General features: G+C 38.7%; 1 protein-coding gene across 1 annotated transcript in view; it reads left to right on the plus strand.

The window, feature by feature from the left end:
• The window catches only part of ARHGAP28 (Rho GTPase activating protein 28), a 219545-nt gene that overhangs the window by 160956 nt on the left and 35308 nt on the right, over positions 1–23281 (plus strand). The window contains exons 7-14 of the mRNA XM_078060582.1: positions 1978–2120; positions 4405–4570; positions 4675–4766; positions 7302–7379; positions 13262–13424; positions 19170–19252; positions 21831–22028; positions 22368–22481. Coding sequence (XP_077916708.1) covers positions 1978–2120; positions 4405–4570; positions 4675–4766; positions 7302–7379; positions 13262–13424; positions 19170–19252; positions 21831–22028; positions 22368–22481 — 1037 coding nt within the window. The remainder of the gene's footprint in view (positions 1–1977; positions 2121–4404; positions 4571–4674; positions 4767–7301; positions 7380–13261; positions 13425–19169; positions 19253–21830; positions 22029–22367; positions 22482–23281) is intronic.

Consider the following 23281-nt stretch of genomic DNA (forward strand, 5'->3'; position numbering starts at 1 on the left):
GTAGTGTCTTTGATTTGAGGTCTCTTTCACAAGTAATCTGGATCTGCTTAATAGTTGCGAATGGGCTGGGAAGTAGGACACTTCCAAAAATCTCTACTTATGCTCAAGTGTATACAGCACCAGAGCAGCTCTAACATACAAGGCTACAGGGTTAGCTTTTAACTGGGCCTCTTCCACTTGAGTATTGTATTTTTGTTTAGTATTTCTGTTTAAAATTTTAAAATCTGTTGATTTGCAAATTTCTCCATTTAACTTTTAGTAAGATTAACTAGGTCTTCTATTATTTTTGTTGCTGTTCTTTGTGTTCTATTTGGTTGTCCTTTAGTCACTACCTACAGAGTAGTAAGGTAAAAGAGATGAGTTCTCTTTTTTATAATCAAATGAGCTCAGTATGGAATGCAAAATCCTCCTTATAGGAAATAGGCTCCTTCAAGGCTCTACTTTGGTGATTCCTTGAACTTTTCCCTAAATATGGGCCCCTTCCCATATACAACAGAACTTCATACTTTCAGCATTAGCTTCAAAATTCAAATAAGTTGGGGTTTTGAAAACGTTCTAATGTTTGTTATTCAGTTCAAATCATGCCACTATAAAAGATAAATGTCTGCTTGGGGTGGTTTGGTGGTTTGGAATACTGTAATCACCATACTCTGAAGAATCTGTCCATAGAACCTTAAGAAGTTAGAGTATTATTGGGCGCCTGGCAGGCTCAGTTGGTTGGGCATCTGACTCTTTATTTCAGCTCTGGTCATGATCTTGGGGTCGTGGGATTGAGCCCCTGTGTTGGGCCCCTCACTCAGCAGGGAGTCTGCTTCCCTCCCTCCCTCCCTCCCTCTCTGCCCCTTCCCCCACTCATGCACACTCACGTGCTCTCTCTCTCTCTAAAATAAATATATCTTTAAAAAAAAGAAGTTAGAGTATCATTTAGCAATCAGTCTTCTTCCACTAATGCAAACCTCTGTATGATGAGTGAAAATCAAAACTCCCCCTTGGCCATCTCCTAAGTTTTTACTGCATCCATTTATTGTATTTTTGATTAGTGTTTCTGTTTAAAGTTTTAAAATCTGTTGATTTGCAAATTTCTCCATTTAACTTTTAATGTAAGATTAATTAGGTCTTCTGTTTCTTTTTGTTGTTGTTGTTCTTTTTGTTCTATTTGGTTGTCCTGTAGTCACTGTCTATAGAAGAGGATAAAAGAGATGAGTTCTCTTTTTTATAATCAAATTGTTTTTTCACTGCAAATGAACAGTTTTTCCAGCAAGCCAAATCTTAGTCAGAAATCAGAGTTTAGGATTACTCAAATGATTTCTGGATTCACTTGTTTTTGGTCAAGGAGTCTATTGTCTTAATTTCAAACTGCCTCACGGAGAATGTGGGACAGTTCTTGTCACCCATTTGGCTGTTTCTTAATAAACAGCATACGAGGTCAGGTAACCAAATCAAATCACAAGAATTTGGATCAATTTACATGAGCAAACCTAGCGGTGTAGTCCAAATTGAATTTGAACACATCCTAAGAGACAAACATCCCATAGTTTGGGAGAAACAACAAGAGAAGTGAATTTAGGCAGGAATTCTTGTGGGGTCTTCACCCGTTCTTCTGCCTTAAGCTTCTGCTTCCCCAGGAGCAGCAACATTGGGTTTAGATGGACTTAACTGTAATATCATAACATATAGAAGAAAGACCTCATTTGTGGGCTTTCCTCTAGTAGTCCTCAGTGCCTTTTATGAGATATAAAAATCTAAGATTAAAAACATCAGATGAAATAGAAAGTTTGTTTGGATAATAATTATAGAAATTCATTCATATAGAATATTGTTTAACTGAAATGCTCTAGGTGAGTCTGATTCTGTTCCTTGGATGTAAACATTCTGATGTGCTTATAGGTTAACTTAGAAATATTTTGTGCTTATTTTACAGTACATGATATTGATTGATTAAATGGCATATAAAAAATTATACATCCTTTTTTTTAGATGACGATTATCTGAAAAAAAACATTCCACCAGAAACTGAAGAGCTGTCCTTTGAAGTATCTTATTCAGAAATGGTTACAGAGGCTCCAAAAAGAAGTAAATTTAAGAAGTCAGATTTTAAGAAAGAGGACTATGCTTTAACTGTATGTGAAACCTTTCATGATTATTCCAATAACTTCCTGTGATTTTTTTCCATGGGACAAACTAGGATTTTTTTCTTTTTTAAATGTGTGTGTGTGGAGGGAGAGGGCAGGCATCAGTGTTGCGTAATACCAGGGCACCATCTGTTGTGCAGTGCACAGCCTGCTTGGCTGTACCTGGCAGCACTGGGTTGAGGAAGAGTTGTGAGGGTGTATGCTTGAATACGGTTTTACAGAGGAAATAGGATTTCCTGGCATGTGTGATTTCATGCAGTTTATATCCTTACTTATAGGTTAATGCAGATTCTAACTATATACCTACTTGTGCCTCTAGAAGCCACATATCAGAGGGGGTTACTGCAAAAAGTCACAGTCATTACAACAAGAAGTGAGGACTTGCAGAAAAAGCACTAAAAATTCATCAAAAATAGACTCAAGAATTTATAATATTATTACAGAGTAGGCAAGGAGAGCTATCTACTTCATTATCCTGAAAGCCTCAGAGTATATATATACTTATATCTATATATCTAAATCTATATCTATATCCAGGATATTATATCCTGAAAGCCCACTACAAGAACTATGTTACATTGATCTATTGGCTACTCAGTAAATGCATTTGTGAAGAGTTCATGATGTAGAGCCCTGAATATTCTGTGCTGATCAGAGCTGGAGGCACGATGAGCAGCAGGGCTCAGGCAGTTTCAGGGCTAAAGGAATGATCATATAAAAACTGGCAGAGTCTTTGCCTAGGCAGACTGGACCATTCCCAGACAACAACCCCATGATGCAGGGAGCAAGAGGGCAGGGCAAGAACTATAAGACTTGCTGAGTGTCTTCCACCAGCCTGGTGCTGCACTAGTTATCTGCGTTGGAATCACCCCATACCGCTCCCATTTTACAGCTAAAAAAACTGAATCCCAAAGAAGTGAAGTTATACATCCAAAGCCCCACAGTGAGTAGGAGGCTGAAACAGGGTTTAAACCTACATACGTCAAACTCTAAAACTCCTCCTCGTCCCTAAGCAGCCTCTATGTTGGAGGGCACAGGGGTCTTCTAGGGCAAAAGAAGGAATCCAGTGGGACTCTGGTTTCAGGGGCATCCCTCCCAATCTTTAGAGTCATTCAAGAGAGGATGCTGGCCCCCAGTTCCTTCATCCAGGCTGTCCCCTCTTGAGATTTGGGTCACCTGGGGTGCAGGTCAGTCTCCCATGAAGAACTTTGCAGGGGATTTAGCAAGTGGTAATTACCTAATGAATGATTGCAGTTCTTGTTATGTGGGGCCTTGGTCTCAGAAAGAAGTTAAAACAACTAAGTTTTTTATAGGACAAGGTATGCCCCAAACCACATTCTACATTTTGTTGTTTTACTTTTTAAAATACTTGAGGTTCTAAGGAGCAATTGTTGACTAAATGAACAAATGAATGAATAAGTGGATGGTTTAAAAACCTCAAGAAAGCTCTAACTGAGGGAGCCCCTATAGAGAATGTACAAAGCTTTGTAATTGAAATAACTGGGATTTTTCTACTTTAGCAAATTTTTTTTCCATACCAGGTTTTTTGAGAGCAAAGCAAACTTGTGGATATTATATAAGATCTTTCTTAAAAGGTCTTTCTTACTATAGTCTTCACAGTATTTCTGGATTGTTGAAGAGTTTTTTTGGTTGTCATTTTACTGTATTTTGTTTCCTATTGTGGAAATGGGGAATATAGCAAATTCATTGTCTCAAAATGATAATGGGATTATTTGGTACTTTTTATGTATTTTTCTTTTTTAGAAATATTTGGACTTTTAATATCTGAATTTGAGGTGTAAGGTAGAATAACTACTGTCTCAGCAGGCTTGTGCATCACATTCAGTGGGGAGATTAGTTAGTCTCATACCTGATTAAAGGACTGATGGTCCCCCAACCCAAAAAGATACATCAGAAGCTCTTCTGGAAGCACTTAGCTTATTGGGCTTTGTGTGCACGTGTCACATGTACCCCTGGTAGGTACATTCCATGTGGTGCCTGGGACATCAGTGGACAACACAGGATGTTTCTTAGGAGAAAGATGTTTTCATGGTTGTGATGACAATGTTATAGTACACTTTAGCACAAGAGTGTTCTGCAAATGTTCTAAAAATTATTCATAATCTTTCTATGACGCAGCTTGCTTCTCAGAGATTTTTTTACAAGCGGCATGTTTTGCTATACAGATTTAGAATGTCCAGGTGGCATTTGAATGAGGGGATAATAATTTTCCTTTGCCATAAGAAATAAATATCTTCAATATGTATTCTAGAAATTTATTGTCCAGAAAACCAGATTTGGCCTAACTGAAGCTGGAGATCTGTCTGCTGAAGACATGAAGAAAATCCGCCATCTCTCTCTCATTGAACTGACTGCCTTTTTTGATGCCTTTGGAATCCAGTTGAAAAGAAACAAAACTGAGAAAGTAAAAGGACGAGGTAGTTAAGACCGGTTTCTTCTGATTTTAACACTTGACGCACTGGAATAAGATAATGCTTTCCTGATTCTTTTTTCTTTCTTTCTTGCCCATTTTACAATGAAGACAATGGTATTTTTGGCGTTCCACTTACAGTCCTATTGGACAATGACCGAAAGAAAGACCCTGGAGTGAAGGTCCCCCTGGTGTTACAAAAAGTGAGTGGAATGTAAATGACTGGGGAAATAATAGAGCCTCCTGCTTGCAGTTTGGAGTTGCAAACCCGCTGATGAATTTTCTTGTATATTTAAAGACACTAAAGCCCTCCTAGGACTCAGGCCTTTGGTGATTTTCAGCTTTCTTCATGCATCATCCCACAGCACTTGTAACCAGTTTGCCTTGCTGCAGACTTTTGGAGCCTGTTGCACTGTCTGACCATAAAGCATCAGGTGATGGACACAGATGCTCTGTCACATGGCTTCCTTCTGTTATATTTTTTTCCAGTATTTTGTAAAGGTTACTTGTGTGTGTTATATGTTTGTGTGTGTATTTGAATATTCTCTGCAGAGTACAAGATGACCATTAATTATCAGCTGTACATTTACTGATTATTATTTTTTTTTTAAAGATTTTATTTATTTATTTGAGAGAGAGAGAATGAGAGAGAGTGAGCACATGAGAGGGGGGAGGGTCAGAGGGAGAAGCAGACTCCCTGCCGAGCAGGGAGCCCGATGCGGGACTCGATCCAGGGACTCCAGGATCATGACCTGAGCCGAAGGCAGTCGCTTAACCAACTGAGCCACCCAGGCGCCCCATTTACTGATTATTTAAGTATTTGCTGAGCTATATCACAGGTTGGGTGTTTTGAAATATGTATGTGTGATCATTTAAATGAATTTGCCAAACAAAGCTTAATAAAGCCTAAAATGTACTTTTCTGGTGGTTTTTCAGGTATGACTATGAAGATAGGATATATTTAGATAAAATGGAAGGGAGTTTTGAAAAATATTACCATAACTATCATCTGCCAGTAATCTCAGTGACCATCATTGCTCAATAGCTGATTTGATTTTAAGTCATGTTTTTTATAGCCAACAATTTACACTGGTTTAGTCAAGTATGCATTTATTCAACAGTGACATCCAGTGGCACATTTAAAATCCCAAGCCCTATGCAAAATCTTACTGCATTTTAAATTGAGTTTTTAAGTAATGTGGAAAAATATTGACTGAGGAAACATAAACTTACCTTATTCACAGTAACAATGCCATGGCTCCTTACTGTGTGCTCTTAAACTTTGCTGCCAGTGCCTCAGACTAAGCGACTTCTCAAGTCAGGTGATTGCTGCTGGTAGAGGCAGAGGCCGGCAATGAGAGAGCCGGAGGGTGCTGGCGATGTGCCAGCATGCATGGGGGCATCTGAGGGTGTGTCCCCTGAGCAGGTGCCATCCATATGCGAGCATGGGTAGTCAGCACTGAGCAGTCCGAGGAGGTTGTGTTATCATCTCCCTTCTTACTAATGAGGCCTCTGAGGCAGAGGAGGGTGAGATACCTTACCCTTGAACGTAGAGCCAGCCAAGAGGAAGGGTGAAAGGGAGCACAGTGTATGTCCACGGCCAAAGTCCATGGTGACACAAAGATTTTCTTTCCTTCTTTGAATTAGAACTAGAATGATGACCTCTGTCCTCTGTATAAAGGACAGAGTTTGAAGACAATGCTTAAAAATCTAAGACTGAGGAGATTGAACACATCAATTTATATTATTATGTAGCTGCAAAAACGTAGCATGGAACTTAGCAGATGGAAGGTGCACAGTAAATGCTAGTTCAACTAAATCTGGATTTATATCAGCAACTCAATACATGTTAGCTATTATTATTCCTTATATCAAGTATTCCTCATTGAAGACAGCTTAAGGTATTATTCTCCCACTCCTATGGGAGAGTCTTTTTTAATGGACATATTTCCTTGGCCTAAATATCCATTTCTCTCCCTACCTGTAAGAACTCCCTTATTTCAGGCACCACCATTTCTTGAAAGGAAAATAGCAGAGACTCTGGATCCTCTTCCAGTGTAAACACGGGCAAGTCACTTACCCTCTCCGTGCCTCAGTCTTCTCGGCAGCTGGATGGGGATGCGATTAGCACCTGCTTGGTAGGATTAGTGTGAGGATTAAATGAGTTAATGGATGGCAAAGTGCTGAGAAAGGGGCATTTGACACAGTAAGTGCACAGTAAAGGTTAGGTTATATTATTACTACGTTAACAACATCATCATCATCATCACCATGGGAACTCAGGAGAGGTATAAGCCTTTACAGTTTCTGCCTTCTTGGTCATACTTCTAGAATTCTGTTGTCTCTCAGCTAAAGTGGTTGCACCTAATAATAGTAAATTTGAAATCTTTTCCTATTGGTCCATCTGCAGAAAGAGATATACAGTAATCAAATCTTAAATTGGCCAAGTGGCGGTGTACTCTAGTGGTCAAGAGCAGAAGCTTGAGAGACAGTGCCATTACTTTGGAGGGCGATCCTGGGAAAGTGATGGGACAGTTCTCAGTCTCCATTGCATTTGCAAATTGGAAACTACTGTTGACCTTAGAGGCAGTTGTGAACATTTCACAAAGCATTCAAATACCAGGCACAGGACTTATATATGCATGGTAATTTATTTATTGTTGTCACCATCATTGTTATTTCAGATGTTTATAAGTGCATGGAGGTATTCATTTTTATAATGTATCATTGCTTTTTAGTTTTTTGAGAAAGTTGAGGAATCGGGCCTGGAATCTGAAGGAATTTTTCGACTTTCAGGATGCACTGCCAAAGTCAAGGTACTGAACATTTTCTCTCTTTTTGGTGGGAGACCTAAGCTAGCGAGACCCAGTTCACAAGGCCCCAGGTATCAAGTCCTTTGTTGTTGTTGCTGTTGATAGGACCACTTGACGCTATCTAATGTTCCTGGATAGCTATGATTAAATGTTGTTCCATGATCCTGAGTTGTGTATCCTTTTATTTTTTAGAACAACAACAATAAAAAACCAGCAACAGCAAAACAACATACCAATTTGCCATGAAAAACAGCTGCTTACCTTTAGTTTGGGAAAGTTGAAATGTCCCATCACTGTTTTCTGGGTTAAACATTATAGTTTGCTGTGTTCTTCTCGGTCACAGAATTCACCAAGCCAATATTACATGAGCCCTTATTTCCATTATCAGTTGCTTTATTTATTTGTTTTTTTATGTACTATTTTTTTTAGAGCGGGGGGGAGGGGGACAGAAGGAGAGGGAGAGAGAGAATCTTAAGCAGGCTCCATGCCCAGCACAGAGCCCGATGTGGGGCTTGATCTTATGACCCTGAGATCATGACCTGAGCTGAAATCAAGAGTCAGACACTTAACTGACTGAGCCACCCAGGTGCCCCCCATTATCAGTTGCTTTAAACTTAGAAACATTCTTTGGCTGTCTTTTTAATGAAAGTCCTTATAAGAATATGTAGGAATGGAGCGCTGGGTGTTATATACAAACAGTGAATCATGGAACACTACATCAAAAACTAATGATGTCATGTATGGTGATTAACATAACATAATAAAAAAAAAAAGAATATGTAGGAATGGCTGTCACCACTGGAATAATCACTCAGCAGTTCTAAAACCTAGTTTTATTGAAGGTAATTTTAATTTCTACATATAAAACCGCCTGAGTAATGTGATTCCTTTTGCTTTGCTTTCTTACTTCTAGTAAGAAGGTGGCAAACTCCACAGTGCCATAAAGGAAAGAACCACTAAAATGAAAAATTTTTCTCATAAATTTCCAGTAAGATATCCCACTTTGTCTACTGGGGGCCTCAGAGTGAGGAGTTCTACTCTGCCCTCGAATCACTCCCTATCTGGTAGACATGAGAACCTGAGCAGTTTTAAATAATTGGTCCTTGAGAAAAAAGTCTCAGGATGAGGGAAAAATTAACTTGATAGCAATGTGTAGAGGTGGAAGAGCATCTCTTCATTAATTCATTTTGGTACATGTTTTGGGAAATTCTATTTGTATCAGAAATCTCAGTTTTTATTTAGAAGTGTGATGCAATATTTTTGTTAAGTAGAAACTGAGAATAAATAGGCTGTGTCTGTTGGAAGCTCCAGAAGGCAGATTCTGAAATGGAGTCAGGAGTAGAAGAGGCATAGTGCTTCTGAAGGGTGCAGGGGAGGAAGCCTGCACCTCAGACCAGATGCAGGGCTCACGCTGGCCTTCCCTGCCTTTCGGAGTAGCCCCTCACCAGGCAGAGGGGCCCGGTACCAGCTTCCACACCCCAGTCACTGCTCTGGCTTCTGGCTTCCTGTGAGGAAGGGGATGAGGCAGATGAGCAGGTGCTAACTGCTGGCAGAGTCAGCTGTCAGGAGTCACCTGCATTATTTTATGCAAATAATTCATTTTGTAAGGGAGGTCTGAGCAGTGCACCACTTTACCAGTGGCAAAAGGGGTTGGGGCATTTGGAGAGTTGTCATTTCCCTGGAAATGGAGATTGCTAGATGCTGGCAGAAGGTCATTTGAAAGGCAAGAAAATTCCTAATGGCTCCTAAAGATTTATTCTTTCTAAATTGAGTCTACTTTTTGTCTTAGATTCTCATAGATATGATTGTTATATGTACCCTGAATCAGAGGATGAAAGTTGTCATATCTATAGAGTCAGAGAACCAAAGTGAAGTCAGAGAAACAATTTCCTAGACACAATTAGACACATTAGACTTCATTCCTCTTGCTCCATAATTGGGAAGTAGTATTTGCACAGATTCTTCCTGGCTCCTCTGTGTGTGTGTGTGTGTGTGTGTGTGTGTGTGTGTGTGTGTGTGTATGTAAAACATAAGAGATGATTTAAAACTCTGTTTTTCAAAATAATCAAAAGGAGACAACATTACACAACCTTTGTTGTGTGTGCAAAGTTTAACACCATAGTATAAGTTACTTTTCTTTAGTGAATCTTTGACTGAAAAATGCTTACCAAAGGCTAATAATTCCTTCAGAGTGTTCTTATAGGCACATGCATTCCTGAACCATATTTAGGGAAAAGTCCCTTTTCTCCCCTAATCGGTTTTATGTAGTTTCAGCCTATTTATTCCATCTCCTATTAGTCTGAAAATGTAATCCAGATGTTTTCATGGTTTGAGCTCCAGGAAAACCAATGTGAGAGAAATCTGGGCCAGCAAACAGAAATGGGGGAATATCATAGTTAGAAAGACATTGTAACTTGATCTATTAAAGGGGTCTTTATTTCTCTTCTTTGTTCAAACTTTAAACTACTTGTGTAAATTCTTCTGTTAGACTAGTTTTTCTAGGAATGTGCTTAGGGAAAGACTGTTAAAAAAAAACTCCATTATAATTATCCTCTAATTGTACCAAATGGATGATGCTAACACTAATGTATCATTATGAACAATCTTGTGCTTTCAAGGCCTGGTGAAACTAACAGGGGCAAAGCCCTGGGGGGAAGCTGCTAGCTTTGGCCGCACAGGGAACACAGCAGTGGAGCCCATTCCTGTATTCGAGGCCTCAGATCATTTGGAACCAATTTAATGCTTTGGTGTTTTCAATGATTTTCTTTTCCAAAAATGATAGAAATTTGAGCCAAACACTGGGGAATACATTTTATGGAAGAAGGCAAGCTGTTTGACATGTGAGGTTTTCTTTTTTTCTTGACTCGTTTCAATTATTCTGAGGCTGCTCTAAATGTATCATAATTATGTTACCTGGTCTGCTGGTTTCCCTTCCTGAACTGGTTTTTGAAGCTGAAGGTGGGTCATTAGCATTTTTATAAACCTACTTCCAAAATGGAAGCAGGTTGTATATTTGCTCAGAGCAGATTAAAGGACGTGGCATCTGACCCCAGCCTAGTGTTCTCATTAACATTGGACAGAAAACATGACTTCTTTAACCTCCAAATGCTTCCTTTCCTGTCTTTGACAAGCTGAATTCAACACCTGCTTTATGGTTTCATGTTTAGGACCACCATGGAAATGTCAGTTCTGCTCCTATGTCCCTCAGTTTTTTCTGATCAAAAGGAAGAGAGGACATTCTTTCTCTCAGTTTTGTTTTATTCTGTCCATCCAGACAGAGGAAGGGGTACTGTTACCCAAATAACCACATATGCATGGGTTTCCCATAGTAATAATACTAAAGGTTATTACAGACCAAGAGGAGGGGGATATTAGGAGCAGCCAGCATTTATTGAAAACTTGCTGTGTGGTGGGCCCTCCCCACTGAGCTTTACATATTATTATCCGATTGAATCTCTGTGAAGTCATTTTATTTATTTATTTATTTATTTATTTATTTAGATTGTATTTATTTATTTAACAGAGATGCAGCGAGAGAGGGAACACAAGCAGGGGGAGTGGGAGAGGGAGAAGCAGGCTCCCCACTGAGCCGGGAGCCCGATGCGGGGCTCGATCCCAGGACCCTGAGACCATGACCTGAGCCAAAGGCAGACGCTTAACCAACTGAGCCACCCAGGCGCCCCTGAAGTCATTTTAATATTCCTATTACACAGTGAGAAACTTGAGGCCTAGGCCTTAGAACTAGTCAGTTGTGGAGCTGGGATCAAACCCTAGAGAATCTGGTCATAGAGCCCGCTCGTGGTGCCGGAGCTGTGCTGCCTGTTAAGCAGCAGGGAACCGCTGGCAGGTTAGAATGGTGGTCACATTGTGTTTCAGTCAGCTTCGTACAGCAGAGGGATGTGGGGATGAATTTGAATTATTCTGCCCTTGCTGGTGCTTCTTGCCTCCTTGAAAACAGTTTCCCCTTTGCTTTGTATCACCGGGCAATGGATGGAAGACATTTGCTGCTTTCCCTGTACTTCCCGTTAACACCTCCATCTACCTATGACCCCAACTAGCAGTCAGAGTCATTTTGGACTGTTATGTCACCCTCTAAATAATCCATCACTGATTTGTGAGAATTTTCTCAGGCAGTGCGTCAGTGCCGCCTCTCTTTTCTGTCTCACAGCTGCTTATCCAGATTAGTCCTCCATTTTCCAGAAATGGTGCCATGACCCAGTATCTAGTCTCCTTGCCTCTAGTCTGTTCCCCAGTCAGCACCCAAGCTCTATTCTCCTCCAAATCACTTTCCCATCTGGCTGCCAGAAAAGATAAATCTCACCTTGTTCTCCTGCTTGGACGTGTTCCATGTTGCCTCGTGACCCATGGAATGAAGTTCAGCCCCCTGAGGGCTGGCTGTGGTCTGCACCCCAGCAACACTGAACTAATTGGAGTTCCCCAGATCCAGTGGGTCTCCTTGCATGTGTACTACTGCTGGAGCACTTTCTGCTGTCTGGAGTACCCTTCTGTTTCCTTTTCCTCTGACAAGCGCCTCACAGATTCAAGACTTGGCCTGAGAAGAGTTGAATTCTTCTCTTTCCTGGCTGCATAGCATCCAATATGTGACCTGAGTTAGCATCATGAATTCAAAAGATAGTACCATTCACAGAACTGCCTAAAGGCAAAGAATGGATCCCGTGCATCCTTCTCTTACCAGGGCCCAGTCTGTGCTCTACTTCTTTTATTCTAGGGAGCACTTTGTATGTATGCTTCAGTGCTTTACAAAGTGTATTTATCAGCAAAGGATTTGCTTGATTTGCTCTATTATTCCTATTAGACTGAGAGCTTCTCAAGGACAAGAAGAAAATCTCCTTTTGCTGTCATTAGTAAGGGCTCGAGGGTGGCTTGGAATCCTGTCTGTCTCTGTAAGGCACATGTAATGCCAGGGTGTCCCCTGTGTCGTAGGCTCAGGGAGCATTAAAGTCTGGGCTGGGTAATGAGCTGCAACGTGGTAGGGACAGGTCAGATGTGCAGACCGACTGGCTGTGCGTGACTCAAGGCTGGAAGGCCTCAACGTTGCTGAGGGTTTTCAGAGTTCTCTTTTTGGAGTAGTTAGTGTCAGTTGGGGAACTACTACAACTACCTGCTATTAATAGGTGAACTCTGTATGCAATTCAAGGGGATGGTAGAAAATGAGTTTGAAAAAGAAACATGGAGAATGGTGGCACCAAAGATGAGATGAATCGATAATGTGAACTGTATAACCCAACTAAAACTTATGGAGGCTTAGTGATTTTCTTAAAGTATTTACACAGTGTTCCAAACCTTATGAAGGATTGGGCAAGCATGCAAACATGTGGAAGACATGTGTACCTCTTGGCATGACACTTTGCTGTAACTGCTCCAGGAAGATGTCATTGGTCTGCATGTTGCTGTGAGGTCAGAGTTCCTTTATTGGGATATTTTTCATTCTGTATGAGAACTAGCTGAGAGGCATACATTCTTGGTCTAATTTAGAAGTAGATGACAGGATGGCAGAAGGAAGGGATCATGAAAAAAAAAAGGGGAAGTGGAGGCTTTTGTCAAATCAGTACATTTATCCTGTGGGGATACGTGGTATTCTGCCAAAACCACAGAAACGAAATTATGATCTGAGTAAAGCATTTTATAGTTCTGTAGAATTAGCAGATAATTTCAAGATTAACATTATTCTTAAAAGATTTTAGAAAAATTCATTCAGAAATAGCTATTTCAGTTCTTAATTATGTTGAAAAAGTTAGGCTTGGTAGATACTGGCTTTTCAATCTATTTACAAAAATAGTTTATGTAATGACAGTTTTTAAAAGGGAAAGGGGCATCAGGTGGTAAAAACGCTTTGCATATTGACTGTTTTTCTTGATTTTCAGCAATACCGTGAAGAACTGGATGCCAAGTTTAATGCTGATAAATTTAAATGGGACAGAATGTGCCATAGAGAAGCTGCAGTAATGTTGAAGGCATTTTTCAGAGAACTACCCACCTCTCTCTTCCCTGTGGAATATATACCTGCCTTCATCACTCTCATGGAAAGTAGGTGGAAGAAGTTAAGTGTGAATGGACTAAGATGTAAGGTCAATAAAGTGACACAGCAAAAGAAAGATGCATAATCAAATGTGATCATAAATGTACAGATTTCCTGTTTCCTGGGAGTGCTTGGTGAAATATTGAATTTGATGGTAAACAGTCCTCTCTTCTCATTATCGGTAGATACAATTTAGCGGGTTTTATGATCGTTAAAAGAGAGGGTTGCAGAAAGACCAGGCTCTTGAGATTTGAATTCCTGCTCAACCATCTGTTAGCCAGGTAATCAACCTTTTTGAGCTTCATTGCTGCACCTGTAAATTACAGATAATAATTGCTTGTCAGGGTTGATGTGGTTATTGAACGAAGACATCTAGAATAGTACCTGGTGTGTAATAGTCCTTCCAAAAATAGAAGGTCTCTCCCTTCTTTAAATCCAAGGTCCTGGGTTTGATGATGTGTAACACACAGTAAATGTTACACAGAAGGTGTTTTGTCTCTGAAAACTACAAAGTCACATAGATTAGGCCTTAAGTGAGGAACTTGGATAAAAGCATGGAAACTGGAAAGTGTGTGTTGTATTTGGCAATGAGGGAATAATTTGGCATGGTTTTAGTTTTTAGCTTCAGGGTTGAATATTGTGGAGATGTGACAAGAGAGAAATTTAGAAAAGTAGAATGGGTTTACATGATGGGGGCTTTGACTACTAACCAGAGGAATTCAAGGGTCACAAGCCTAACTCTGTACAAAGCTGTTAAATAAATGGTAATTCTACATGGACAGAAAAGGCCCATGGACAAACTGAAAGGACACACCCCTTATGAAAAGGTTGACCACTGCTCAGCTCTAGATAATGGTTACCATGTAGGAATGAGAGCCAAAATCCACACTTCAATAGGAAAACTGTAAATTTGAAAATATCAGTCACAAATTCAAATTTGAAAACACTCTGTGAGCCTAACAAATGATATCTCTAGCTGCCAGTTTACAACTTACTGCAGGTTGACCAGAACTATAAAATCCTTAAAACCACAATGAAGGAAAATAATAGGTCCTGAGTTTTATGACAAAATTTGTCCTAAAAAATAGTAGGTTCTAAATCTTTAAAAATTTTAACTAAATCAGATTCATAAAATAATCCTTTGTGTCTTCAGAGAAGAGAATATGATAAGCAAGGCAGTTTTTTCCTAAGCTTTAATTCACATGCCATCTGTGACTAGTATCTCTTTTCTTTGTAAGATGTAGTATTTTGTTTTATGAAAGAAGCTTGCAAAGAAAGAGAGAAGAGCTAGTTCTCTTTATTCCTTTTTATTTCAGATATTGTGTTTTGTCAGTTCTAGAATTTCCAGTTGGTGCTTTTTTTAATTGAAATATAATTAACACACAGTGTTGTATTAGTTTTAGGTGTACGATATAATGATTTAATAATCTGATACATTTTTCAGTGCTCATCATAGTAAGTGTACTCTTAAGCCCCTTTATCATTTTCACCCACCACCTCCCCACCTCCCCTCTGGCAACCACCAGTTTGTTCTCTATATATTTAAGAGTCTGGTTTTTTGTCTCTTTTTTTGTTTGTTTGTTCATTTGTTTTGTTTCTTAAATTGCACATGAGTAAAAAAATCATATGGTATTTTTCTTTCTCTGACTGACTTCTTTCACTTAGCATTATACCCTCTAGATCCATCCATGTTGTTGCAAATGGCAAGATTTTGGTTTTTTATGGCTGAGTAATATTCCATTATATGTATATGTGTGTGTGTGTGTGTACATTGTATGTATATATACACACCCCACATCTTCTTTTATTTTTTTTCACACCATATTTTCTTTATCCATTCATCTGTTGGTGGATACTGGGGTTGCTTCCATATCTTTGGCTATTGTAAATAATGCTGCAGTAAACATAGACGTGCATATATCTTTTTGAATTAGTGTTTTTGTTTTCTTTTGATAAATTTCCAACAGTGGAACTACTGGATCATATGGTAATGATATTTTTAACTTTTTGAGGAACTTCATAGGGTTTTCCGCAGTGGCTGCACCAATTTGCATTCCTACCAACTATGCATAAGTGTTCCTTTTTCTTCACATCCTCACCAACACTTGTTACTTCTTGTGTTTTTTATTTTGGTCACTCTGACAGGTGTAAGGTAACATCTCATTGTGGTTTTGATTTGCATTTTTTCATGTGTCTGTTGTTCATCTCTATCTTCTTAGGGAAAATGTCTACATTAGGGAAAATGTCCTACACCCATTTTTTAATCAGATTATTTGGGGTTTTTTTGTGTTAAGTTTATACATTTTGAATATTAACCCCTTATCAGGTATATCATTTGTAAATATCTTCTCCCATTCAGTAGGTTGCCTTTTTGTTTTGTTGATGATTTCCTTCACTGTGCAGAAGCTTTTTATTTTGGGGTAGTCCCAATAGTTTAATTTTGCTTTTGTTTCCCTTGCCTGAGGAGCTGGATCTAGAAAATCTTCCTGTGGCTGATGTCAAAGAGATTACTGCTTATGTTTTCTTCTAGAAGTTTTATGGTTTTAGGTCTCACATTTAGGTCTTTAATCCATTTTGAGTTCATTTTTTTATATTTTGGGTTCATTTTTGCATGTAGTGTAAGACAACGGTCTAGTTCCATTCTTTTGCATATGGCTGTCCAGTTTTCCCAACACCATTTGTTGAAGAGACTGTCTTTTCCCCATTGTATATTCTTGTCTCCCTTGTCATATTCTTGCCTCCTTTTTAAGGATTTTCTATTTATTTGCTGAGATGGCCTATCTCCTCTCTCATTATAAGCATATTTTTCTTAACATCATTAATGTTTCAAAATCCTTGTCTGCTAGTGCCAACACCTGGGTCACCTCTGGGTTGGTCTCTGTTGATTGTCTTTTCCCTTGAGAATGCATCACTCTTGTATGTCAAGTAAATTTAGAACTATATCCTGAACGTTGTAAATGCTGTGTTTTGGAGACTCTGCATTCTATAATATTTCCCCAAAGAGTGAGGTTGGAGTCTTGTTTTGCTTTTTGTTGTTTGTATTTGAGCCAACAATTTACTTGAACTCAAATTGTCAGCGGTCTTTTGGACTGTCAGTTCAGTTATGTATCTTTCCCTGTGCTATTCCACGCATGCTTCATTCATGAGTCAGCCAAGATTTTTTACCAGAATCAGGGCCTCCTCCATTATTTCCCAGTGGCTGTGGTCATCTTGAATCCTGTCTTTTAGCTGTTTGGGCCAGAAGAATTGGAGTTTTAGCTGCCTCCTGCAAGACCAGCTATGGCCTGACCATAGACTAAAAACCAGGATAGTGGGAAACTCTCCCTGTACCATTCTCTGTTTCCAAGTGTCCAGGCTTCTCAATCTGCCTGCTCTTATGAATTCTCCACTGCCTTAGATGGTTGGTTTTGTATTTGTCCAGAGTTAATAGTTATCTTCAGGAGGGTTGGTCAGAACAGAGCTTATTCAGCCATACCAGAAGCAGGACTTCCTCCCTTCAATTTTAAGTAGGATTTTCTGTATAGTTTGCTCTCCTGGAAAATGGAGAAGTATTCCCTTTGCCTTGCTCTGTGGTATAATGCTAAATAATGCATCAAAACAATTGGTGCCACAGAAGATTTTTTCTGTTTGTGGTTTTTTGGTCTTATGAAATTATGCAAGGAGTCCACTGCCAGTCCTGTTCAGAGAATCCTATTTTAAAATGTCATACACATTTAAAACTAGGTTTCCTTAACATCATTGTTCCTGTCTGACTACAGCCAATACACTTCATTGAAGGGAGAAAATCTGGAAAATATCCTGAAAAGGTTCACAGAGGAGTCCACATTTCTTTGTATGACTTTGAAAGTGAAAAAACCATGTTGCAGTGATTGATTTGATACCAGCCAACCCCACAGGAAGCCCAGAGTTCTGGGCTGCTACCAGCAGGGAAAATGTCCTTTTGGCTACCTAGAGTAAGCCCTAGTTATAATGAGATTTTCTGAAGGAAAGAATTGTGGATACGTGTGTTTAAACTGCTAATCTTTATGCTCTAAAATGGGGTTTGGAGGATGTAGTCTTTTAGTGTAATCACATTCTTTTTCCAAACTTGGCCCAAAAATTGCCCATAAAATTAAAAGACTAAGTCAAGCTTTATATACTTTCGTGAAAAGTTGAATCATTTTCTGGGAAAATAATGACCTCAAGGGAAAAAAATCCGAACCAGGATGCAGTAACGAATTAACTACAAAACTATTAGCCACAATGTGGTATAGGGGTAGGTGTCCTAAATAAAATGAAAATGGATTATTTGCCAGTTTAGAGTTTCAGTCTTAAAAGTAACTTCATAATTTCTTTGAAATTGTTGGAAATATAGAGCCTGCATCTGCATCTATTGTTCCCTCTGCCAAAAGGTTGGCTGCATTGGAAGATTATAGACAGCCTGCAATTTATGTATTAAATAATGCCTTATCTGTCCCTCAGTGCTTTGTACTGAGATATGCTCCTGATAGTTGCTATTAATCATGTAAACTCATGTCAATGTACATTAGCCATTTTCAAAAACATCCTGAATGTGTGTCATTTTTGTTTACAAATTTGACATAAATTTCTAAAAATCCACATGGGGATTGTGCCAAGACAATGTGATACAATCCTATAAATAATCCTCCCAACTGTTTCTTTGTTAAATGGTTATGCACATTAGTGATCTACTCCTAACTACGATGCACACAATCTCCTATAACCTAGTAGCTTGTCTCAAGAGTGTTTCCACTGCTGTAAAGCTAAGTAACTTTACAGGCAGATGACTGCCTGTCATCCACTGAATATAAATAGATTTACCTTCAAGTTGAGAACTCCCCAGGGATGCTAGAACATACTGCTTCCCTCTAGGAACTCCCCACCAAGAGACCATTGTGAGGAGAATACAGAGAGACAAAGCAAAGCCTGGAATGCTCTGATATACTCTACATTTTCAGGACAGCTGGTTGTGGATTATCCAGTTGTGGATGGAATCCCTAAAATTCCCTGAAACAGGAAAAGAATCAGCGTTTAATACACAAGTATAAATGCCAGCCCTCTGGCGCCATCTTCTGTCATTATCAAGGAATAAAATACTCAAGAATCTCTAAAGATCCAACTATAGTCACTTTCCTTAAATGTCCATAATAAGAGCAAATACATATAGAGGTAATTATATACAGGCACTGATGTAAACACACTATACATACTAACTCATTTAGTCTTTGTAATAACCCAGGGAGATAGGTAGATATGACTACTCCCATTTTACAGATGGCAAAATAGTAGGAATGAGGGGTTAAGTAGCCTGCACAAGGTCACTCAGACTAAAGTAGATGCAGGATTTGAACCTGGTTCTAGAATCTATGCTCCTAATAATTATACTTTGCTGCCTCGTTATGTGGAAAAAAGATTTATTTTCTGTTGACTTGAGCTTTTAGGCCTTCTGTTTAGAGCATACAAGTAAAGCAGGGCCTGTGGAAGTACAAAGGGAAATGTTATACAAATCTAGATTATTTTGAGGATCTCATTGGCCACCTGCCTCTACAATGGCATTATGGGATGTGAAAGAGGAGTTGATCGACTGAGGCTCTTGTCCAAGTTAACAAATTTACATTGTTGGGCACAAAACCTGAGTCTTTACCACTGAAAGCTGTGAGGAGTCCTCCTGTGCCACCAGATGTTAGCAAGAAATGCTGTCAGAATGCAACAGTGTTGTTCAAAATGTGTGGTTATTTCTGTTTTCTTGTTAGGAGGGCCTCACATCAAAGTACAGTTTCAAGCTTTACATCTCATGGTCATGGCACTGCCTGATGCCAACAGGGACACAGCCCAGGTATGTTGTATCAACCTCATGGTCTGTCATTGGCCCTTCTTAGTCAAAGACAATGGCTCAGATGGAAAAATAAAAACCAAGATGACAACTTACTAAGCCAGCTGAGCATGCTGTCAGCCTGTTATTGCCTTCCCACATTCTTACTGCTGTTCTCCCGAGGAAGACAGGAAAGAATATAAATCCTAGAATCTTCTCTGAACATTTCAGTTTAATTCATTCAGTCTATTAAGAGATACTGAGTATCTGTCTAGTGCCAGGCACTGGCCTAGGGTTAGCAACAGGAGAAGCAAAGATGGAAGACAAATGGGATAATGTCAGAAGACAAACGGGATAATGTCAGGGGCCATTATGTAAGCTGCAGAATGTAAAGCTCTATAATTTTAGGTCCTCAGCTACTCATTTCAGTCTGGTGACAGAAGATCTGAAGAGTATCCTTAGGGAAGAAATTTGAAGTCACTGATATAAATGAAATTTCTAAAATGTTGGTGTCTTATAGTTTATAAAGATAATTCAGGGGCGCCTGGGTGGCTCAGTCGTTAAGCGTCTGCCTTCGGCTCAGGTCATGATCCCAGGGTTTTGGGATCAAGCCCTACATCGGGCTGCCTGCTCAGCGGGAAGCCTGCTTCTCCCTCTCCCACTCCCCCTGCTTGTGTTCTCTCTCTGGCTGTGTCTCTCTCTGTCAAATAAATAAAATCTTTAAAAATAATAATAATAATCAATTGAAGAATCCTAGAATCTTGGAATTTTAGAAATCACCTGGTAGGATCTTCTCATTCTACAGGTTAGGAAAATTAGACTCAGAAAAATGATTTTTCCATTAACATATAATAGAACATTTGATAGAACCATATTCCATGGTTCTCCCAAATATTCTGCCCCTTATTTCAGATTTATTTCCCTGCTGTATGTTGGCAAAAATCAAAAGATTCTCTTGCTATTTTGATAATGATTCTGTATGCAATAGGAAATTTGTTGTAAGTACAACAGGTGTTTGGAATCTTTGAAATGAAATTGAGTTAAGATGAGTTGGAAAGAGCCCATAATTTTGAGGCCAGGAAACATAATGCTGAAAACAAAGATGATTCTTTGTGCTGCCTCTCATCAGACATTTCAACTTGATGAGGACCTTTCCTCCTACCTAATAAAAACATCTATGTCAATTTTAATATATGTCAGTTATATCATGTCCTGAGCCCAAGGATGGGGATTGGATGTGACAGAAGAATGTCTGTTTCTAGTATAATTCAGTAATTTTTCAAAAGCTGGAAATTTATTAGCTTGTTTTGGGGATTTTTGTAAACAATGTTCTTTTATATATAAAGAGGAAAAAAAATGATGCATCTGGTATCAGATATTTGGTTCAGAATGTCATCTATCCTCTCATATAACCAAGGATGCAATAAAAACAAGTAATCCAATACTTTTCTAACAGAAGATCCTCAAAAACATCATGGGACTGGTGGAGATGTTACACACATGCACACACACACACAAACACATACACACACACTTTCCCCATTCTACACTGTGACTGGATCTAGGATTGAAGCTGATGTGCTATAGAGATCAAGAGCTCTGGCTTGAGAATCAGGTTTACTCCGTTCAAATCCTGGCTTTGCCACTTAATTGACACTGGGCAAAGCTACCTGAATCTTTTCCATTAGTTTCCTCACCTGTCAAACAGTATTAATAATAGTACCTACTTCACAGGGTTTGTAATAATGATAAAGTCAGTGATATGCTTGGCTTACAATAAGCCCTCAAATAAATGTTGACTATTATTATATGTTAATCATTTTCTCATTAAAAATACTATAGCAGGATTTAAACTTGAAAAACTTTTTTCTTTTTTTTTTAAAGATTTCAGCCCTCTTGGTGAATTTCAGAAGGTTCTGATAAGCATCTGTACTTTGGTGGCTTAGCCAAACTTTAAGCTTTCTCAAATCTCTCTCTCTCTTTTTTAAATGCCAAGAACAGCTGCGTGTAAGCATTTCCCTTTGGTCTGCTAAGTATTCCAAAACTGAAAAGCAATAGAAAAATGACACCGAGAAAGTAAAATTTTTAAATTTTTCAATTGAGTTTACATTTGGACTGAGGAATGAGATACTCATGTTTTTTTTTTTTTTTAATGGGTTTTCCTTTCCCAAGGAAATACTAGTTTTCAATGGTAATACTTTAAATAAGGGTGTTTTTTAGGATTCCTTTTCTTCCTTCACAACGAAACTGCACTTCATGTTTATTTGAAATGCAGTGTTTTCTCTTCCTAGTTTACTACATAATTTTAATATTTGTCAACCTTGTTTTGGTAAAAGAAAATAAAAAATGCAAACTAATATTTATAGTATCTCCAATATAATAAAAAGTGGAAGCACTTTTATGAAGCAGAGAATTCAGTAAACTATTCACATTTCTCATTAATACTTGTAAGGAATAAAAGAGGCAACGTTATACGTTTAACCATTCTATAGTTCTGACAGTTTTCCAGAGGCACCATGAATGGGTATAGAAATGAATGATAACAATCAGTGGTGCCTTTTGATAATTTACAGTAGTGTGACACAGTGCTGTTTCTTGTTAGGCCCTCATGACATTCTTCAGTAAAGTGATTGCCAACGAATCAAAAAACCGAATGAGTATATGGAACATTTCTACTATAATGGCACCAAACCTTTTCTTCAGTCGAAGCAAACATTCTGATTATGAAGAATTACAGTTAGCAAACACTGCAGCCCACATCATCCGCCTAATGCTTAAATACCAGAAAATTCTGTGGAAGGTGAGTAACAGTGTGATGACTGTGATGTTTTCCCTTGAAGTCCACTAGCACCCAGGAAACATAAAGGCTCCATGCCATTAGTCACAGGGAAGAAATGTGAGAAGATAATCCCAGGTTGCTTGTGGCATCTTTGTCAATCTTTAATGGCTGCTCCCAAGCATGTTTTACCTTTTAAACAGGAATCCTTATCATTTTCTCTAATCTTTACAAGGACAAGTTCCACAGTCCCTAATTAGGATACTGAGCATCCTAAAGGAGTTACCATAACTGGAGACAGAGTCTAACTGGGAGGTTTAATTCAATACTTTCCTTTTGATTCAGGCAGTGTTTCTTCTCCAGGTTCCGTCTTTCTTAATCACGCAAGTCAGAAGAATGAACGAGGCTACCATGTTGTTAAAGAAGCAGCTCCCAAGTGTCAAAAAGCTGCTGAGGAGGAAGACCATAGAACGAGAGGTAATGACAATAAACTAAGGATGCAAATGTTGTTACTACCCAGGTTTTTATTTCTCAAAGTGTAACACAAAGTAGCTTGTAATTTAGAACCAAAAATTTTATATTCTCACAGAGTATCACTCTTATGACCATAAATATTTTGGAAATGGTGTTCATAACAGAGGACCAAAGTCTTCCCATTTTGTTGAAATAATGTGCTTCTTGTTGAAGTTTTTGAAATCATGAAGATTATTTAATATTGTTATAAGTACTTAAGTCTAAGATGGTTCTCACAAAAGATAGAAATCAACCTTTTAGTCCCTATGAACTAGTTTTAGGGCAATCCAGTATATCTAATAAAGAATTCTCTAGTGATTGGATAATAAAATAATTTTTAATCTTAAGTTGTTTAGTGTAAATTCATTGCATTCCAAAGAATTTTTGCTTTAGTATAGTTTGTATGGAGGTGAAAAAGAGAACAGATTTTAGAAGAATTATCTTTATTGCTTTAATTTAATTTGAGGAAGATCATGAGTGTCAGAACATTCAACCTTGAGGAGGACATAGAGACCTGAAATTTGCTTTGCTCTTAAAGGAATTTCCACCAAATGTGGGAGAGAAATGTGTACAAGAACAATGAATATGCATTAAGTGTTAGACCAGTTGTATGGGCCATGTGGCAGGACCATGCAGAAGAGAAAGAAATGTGCTCCATTGTGGGGAATTGTGGACACCTTCCAAAAGGAAGTGGTGTTTGAGCTACATCGTGAAGGATGGATAGTATTTTGAAGGGAGAAAGGAGGAGAAAGTTAATCCAGGGA

The sequence above is a fragment of the Halichoerus grypus genome, chromosome 13 (assembly GCF_964656455.1).
Source record: "Halichoerus grypus chromosome 13, mHalGry1.hap1.1, whole genome shotgun sequence".
Lineage (NCBI taxonomy): Eukaryota > Metazoa > Chordata > Mammalia > Carnivora > Phocidae > Halichoerus > Halichoerus grypus.